General features: G+C 47.1%; 1 protein-coding gene across 1 annotated transcript in view; it reads left to right on the plus strand.

Annotated features, from left to right (window-relative positions):
• Positions 1-4,103: 4,103 nt before the first annotated feature.
• Positions 4,104-5,904, plus strand: part of gpc1b (glypican 1b) — a 39,973-nt gene continuing 38,172 nt past the window's right edge. The window contains exon 1 of the mRNA XM_083659293.1: positions 4,104-4,257. Within this exon, the coding sequence (XP_083515419.1) occupies positions 4,149-4,257 (109 nt within the window). The 5' untranslated portion in view covers positions 4,104-4,148. The remainder of the gene's footprint in view (positions 4,258-5,904) is intronic.

The following is a 5,904-nucleotide window of genomic DNA, read 5'->3' on the forward strand; positions in this document are numbered from 1 at the left end:
TCTCTCTCCCTCTCCTCTGCTTTCTCTCTCCCTCTCCTCTGCTTTCTCTCTCCCTCCCTCTCCTCTGCTTTCTCTCTCTCTCCCTCTCCTCTGCTTTCTCTCTCCCTCTCCTCTGCTTTCTCTCTCTCTCCCTCTCCTCTGCTTTCTCTCTCTCTCCCTCCCTCTCCTCTCTCTCCCTCTCCTCTGCTTTCTCTCTCTCTCCCTCTCCTCTGCTTTCTCTCTCTCTCCCTCCCTCTCTCTCCCTCTCCTCTGCTTTCTCTCTCTCTCCCTCTCCTCTGCTTTCTCTCTCTCTCTCATTCTCATCCTATTTTTTCTCCTTTCACTCTCTCACACACACACACACACACACACACACACACACACACACACACACACACACACACACACACACACACACACACATTCCTATATAGAGTGCCAAAATCACACCCTCTTCTGCTTTCAGCACGAGCACCATGGGAGACAAAGATGCAAGTAGCCTATAGTTTTACTTGGTCAAACCAAGTGATTCAGCTTTATTTAGAAACAAGAGAGACCTATAACATTTCACTCAGAGAAAAAACTTAAAAAGGCGTTAGTTTTCGTTTTTTCTCCTTTTTTAGTTGGTCCGAGTGACCAAGTAAAAGTATTTTTATATGCATTTTACAAAATGTCTATGGAAAAATGAATGGCGGATGAAATCCTGTGGTGCGGATGCCGAACCCGGAAGAGGGCGTGGCTTTGGCACTCGATAAAGGCCACTCTCCAGGTCTAAACTCTCCCCTTTGTGTGTGTGTGTGTGTGTGTGTGTGTGTGTGTGTGTGTGTGTGTGTGTGTGTGTGTGTGTATGTGTGTGCACACACGCGCGCGCACATATTTTTGTGTATACGTACGATACACACACCGACTCATACTGTATAGTGATAGGGATGCTCAATGTCACCTCTTCCTGCAGTGGAGGTCCACTTCAGTGTTTGAAGAAGAAAATGGCCTCTAATTGCTCTTCTTCACAGCTGGCCTGGATGACACAGCTAAAGCACAGTTACAGACTCTTAGTGACATATAATCAGTGAAATGCATGGATTTGTTCTCGCCATATAGACACACACACACACGCACACACACACACACACACACACACACACACGCACACACACACACGCACACAGAATTATAAAACATGGTGGAGATCGCAGGTCAGCATAGGGTCCACAGTGATTAACATCAGGCCGCAGCTACAGTAAATGAGGGTGAACGACTGCTTTTAACGGTCGAGCTGCTGCACATAGAAATCAATAGCTTTGACGAGGAGCTATATCGATAGGCTATAAGCCTGTCTTCAACGCAAGCTCCAGCAGGTGCATCGCAAAGACACTCTGAGAGAGAGAAAATCACTATGTGGGTTTACTACATATGTATGACTGTTTGTATGGAGGCTGGCTCATTGTTGTGCACAGACACTGTCGTCAAGCAGAATGTGTAGGCTTTGTTGGCGTATTAGACGTCATTAGAAAGGACAGAGAAGGATATATTGTTATTGCAGCGGCTCAGGCAGCCTAGGCTGAATCTTCCATAAAGTAAAACCTAATCGGTGTAAAATATAGCAGCAAAATAATTCTCCTCTCAGTTGTCTTTGATATCATTATGTCCTTTGATGGCTCATGTTGGCAGAGCAATAATGCAGCATTGGTGCATGCAGTAAAAAGTGGGAATTAAGGGCGACGCTAAATCTCAAAGTGCGTAGAGTAACATGGACATTATTTGTGCTTATTTTTCTTTAGAAGTCTCATTGGCTGCAAGAGAAGTGTCCTGTGCTAGTGCTAGTGCTAGTGCTAGTGCTAGCCTTGAGATTTGCACTTGCGCTGCAGAATTTGCATCATTATGCCATTAATAAGAGGTGTGTTCACAGATTTCGATCAACAATTATAAAATCGTTTGTATGAAGGCTCATATACACGAAAGGACAGGACAGCTCAATTTAATTAGAACAGAAAAACAAAGAAATCACAGCTATGAGGTTTTAGGGCCTGTGTGTGTGTGTGTGTGTGTGTGTGTGTGTGTGTGTGTGTGTGTGTGTGTGTGTGTGTGTGTGTGTGTGTGTGTGTGTGTGTGCGTGCGTGCGTGCGTGTGTGTATGTGTATGTGTGTGTGTGTGTGTGTGTGTGTGTGTGTGTGTGTGTGTGTGTGTGTGTGCGTGCGTGCGTGCGCGTGCGCGTGCGCGCGTGTGCGTGTGTGTGTGTGTGCATACATACATATCAGAGAGGCCACACCAGGACAGCAAGACCTTGCAAGAGGATCTCAGATGCCCTCCAGACGCCGGGAGGAGAAGAAAGGCAGATGAATGGCGTGTTAGGTGGGCACACACCTACAGAGAACTTGTTAGACCGTGTCTGTCACTGTAGGGCCTTTGGATAAGATGGCAGGCTCAATGAGAGCCAGTTAGGCCCCTTTTCCATGGAGGGAGTAATGTGATCTGAATGGGAACGATACAGCCTGCGCTCCATCTACTCTCTACTCTCTCTGTTGAACATCAGGAGACACCAGAAGCATACTAATACCAAGCAACGCTAAACATGTCGTCCGCCACAAATGATGGCGTCCTCATCTGTGCTGGTTAATGACAGATATGTCACCTTGTTTTGACCTCCTCCTCTTTGGGCCAATCATCAGTGTCATTTTGAAAATGCTACAACACAATTATAGCGAAAGGCATCATTCCCCCAAGTCAAAATCCAATCAGCACTGTCTGATATCTGCTGTGTGACGGACGAATGGAGGAACACACTAATGGATGAGAGAGAGAGAGACCCGTCCACGTGACGTTCCCTGCCAATTTCATCATGTGGGGAGAAATTGTGTGCGTGTGCGTGCGTGTGTGTGTGTGTGTGTGTGTGTGTGTGTGTGTGTGTGTGTGTATGTGTGTTAGAGAGAGAGAGAGAGAGAGAGAGAGAGAGAGACTGCGTTGGAAGAAGCAAACCAATAATCTAAGCTTAACTGTTCCTTCTTCTGAAGAGAAGGAATGTCGTGATACAGTTTGGTATGCGCAACATTATTCTGTATCTGATCTTTGTGTGTGTGTGTGTGTGTGTGTGTGTGTGTGTGTGTGTGTGTGTGTGTGTGTGTGTGTGTGTGTGTGCGCGCAAGCATTTGTGTTTGCGTGTGTTTGTGTGTGTACGCGTGTTTGTGGTTACAAGTAGGAGCGTACGAGGATGTTCAGATTCATGTTTGATTGCGATCCAAGGCGATGCATCATGTCTGCTGTCTTCACCTGTGTAAATGAATGATGTCACGCAGGTGAATTTCTCTTGCCTTAGGACTGATAGTAATGATGTAACTTACATTTCAATACAATTTGTTTGGTTTCCGGCTGCAGCTTGATTGTGATATTAACCAGTTTTGACTGCCCTTGCTGAAATTCCCTCATATACCGTGGTTTTTGTGTGCGCTTGTATGTGTCTACGCCTACGGGTTGGAGCTTGCAGACGCATTCCACTTTTTTCCCTTTTTTAAATCTGTGTGTGTGTTTGTGTGTGTGTGTGTGTGTGTGTGTGTGTGTGTGTGTGTGTGTGTGTGTGTGTGTGTGTGTGTGTGCGCGCGCGCGTGCGCACGTGTTTGCATATGTGTGTGTCAGGAGCGCTCATTAAAGTTGTATGGGAGCCGATGTAAGCCCCCCCCCCCTCCCCAGCATCCCCCCCCCCCCCCCTCCTCTCGCTCCACTGCTCGCAGCACCACAGACTTCTCCACATCCTGCCAGGCAATCAGGAGGTCGGACCCAGGCAGCCCTGCCTGCACCGCCTGCCTGCACCGCCTGCCTGCACCGCCTGCCAGCGACGCGGGTTCAAGGCTATAAAAACAGCCAGTGCAACTAACAGGCTGTCTGCTCTGTTCTCATGTCCACCACTGAGCGTTATACCCACTGTGCCAGAACACAGGAATCTTCATCTCTCTTTTGCATGCGCGACTTGCCTGCTTGTGGACTGAATTGGCAGAACTTGTCGATCCTAACGTGTTTTTTGTCTTTTTTCTTTACCTCTCCCTTCCTTCATATCACCCTTCTTTCCCCCCCCCCCCCCCCCCCCCCCCCGCCTGCTCCTCTCCTCTCCACCTGTCCTCCTGCCAGGAGAGCACCTGCGTATCTGTCCCCAGGGCTACACCTGTTGTGTCAGCGACATGGAGGACAACCTGGCCAGCCTCAGTCGCAGGGAGATGGAGGGACTGCTCAAAGACGCCGGGCGAGGATTGCAGGCCACGCTCGGCCGACAGTACAAGATCTTCGATGGTGAGTGTGCGCACGCAACGTACAGGATGTGCGTGACGGTTAGTTCTTCCACAGTAATCAACTGGACATGAGCCTATCACATATATTGGATTATTTTGATGTGGAAGCATATGTCTCCTTGTCATCTATCATTATGTCATCTTAAATGTCAGGACACACATTTCTAGCTGGAGATGCTTTTTGGGGGGGGGACGCACAGTGTGAGTGCATGCAGCTGTAAGTCTTGGTTCGGTTCATATTCTTGCCTGTTTCTCATTCTGCTTTTTCATTCAAGACATCTGAGCACACACACACACATGCACACACACACACACACACGCACACACGCACACACACACACACAACACACACACGCACACACACGCGCACACACATATAAGGCCATACATATACACCCACAATACACACCCCCACAGTGAGAGTAAGAGGAGACGCACATTAAAGCCCTTTATCACACTGACTGTGCACAGTGATAGAGCATTAGGGTCGTAATGCCTTGCAGTAGTGTTGTCATTGAACCAATATAGACGGTTTTAACTTGACAACAAAAACATTCTAAATTGAACCCCCGCTCACTTCCTGTTGCAGTGTTTGCTATGGACATAAAAGAAAAAAAAACATTCAAGTGCAGGACTGACCATTCCGTGAAAACAGTCTATACAGCTGAGCGGCGAAAACAAAAGTAACGATGTCGAGTGAATATTTCTGCAGTTTGCCGAATGCTGAGAAAAAGGAAGTGCTGTGGGGTTGCGCTCTGGTGAAAACCGTCTATAATTACCTCCATTTAAATTAGCAATTAAATGGCAATTTACTGTAAATGACAAATAGCCATTGTTAAGGGGTTAACAGAAACTGTAAAAAGTGCTTCCAAGCATATACAGTATTTTGCTGATGCATAACTTAGCAGCAGAACATCACAGGTACCAAATTATAATTGCCATCTGAAGCATAAAATTCTGTTTTAATGTAAGGCAAAAGGTTCCATGGGGTTTATATTGGTGAGTGTGAATTGTACGCGAGTTGGCAAAATAAGTACAATCTTCAATGAGGTGCTGTGGTTCAGGCGGTGCAACTGTACAGTGCTGTCATTATAGCCCTCGGATCGAACCTGCCTATTTCATGTAGGATTTGATCCAAATTGAATTCATTCATCTGAATCGCATGAGGCCTCGTAAAAAAATTAATACAAAAAAATCCATCGTCAATTCATGACTCCAACTCCCGTGTAGCAGCCTCCACCCGTGTAGCAGCCTCCACCCGTGTAGCAGCCTCCACCCGTGTAGCAGCCTCCACCCGTGTCACATTGCAATTGCCATCTGTAATAGAAATAAAAGACCCTTTTAAATGTTGAACTTGGATGAAATATTCAGTCTTCACTCTGAAAGTGTCCTAGTGTTGCATTGCAATGACATGCATCACAGCATTGAGGCTGAATCACTCTGTGATCACACTGAGCACGATTGTTTAGGTCCATAATTGCAATGTTTAGAGTGAGAGAGAGAGAGAGCAGGGAACAGAGAGAGAGAGAGGGAGAGCAGGGAAGAGAGAGAGCAGGGAACAGAGAGAGCGAGGGAGAGCAGGGAAGAGCGAGGGAGAGAGAGAGAGAGCAGGGAAGAGAGAGAGAGAGAGAGAGAGAGAGATAGCAGG

Source organism: Poromitra crassiceps, assembly GCF_964638095.1.
Source record: "Poromitra crassiceps genome assembly, chromosome: 23".
Classification (NCBI taxonomy): Eukaryota; Metazoa; Chordata; class Actinopteri; order Beryciformes; family Melamphaidae; genus Poromitra; species Poromitra crassiceps.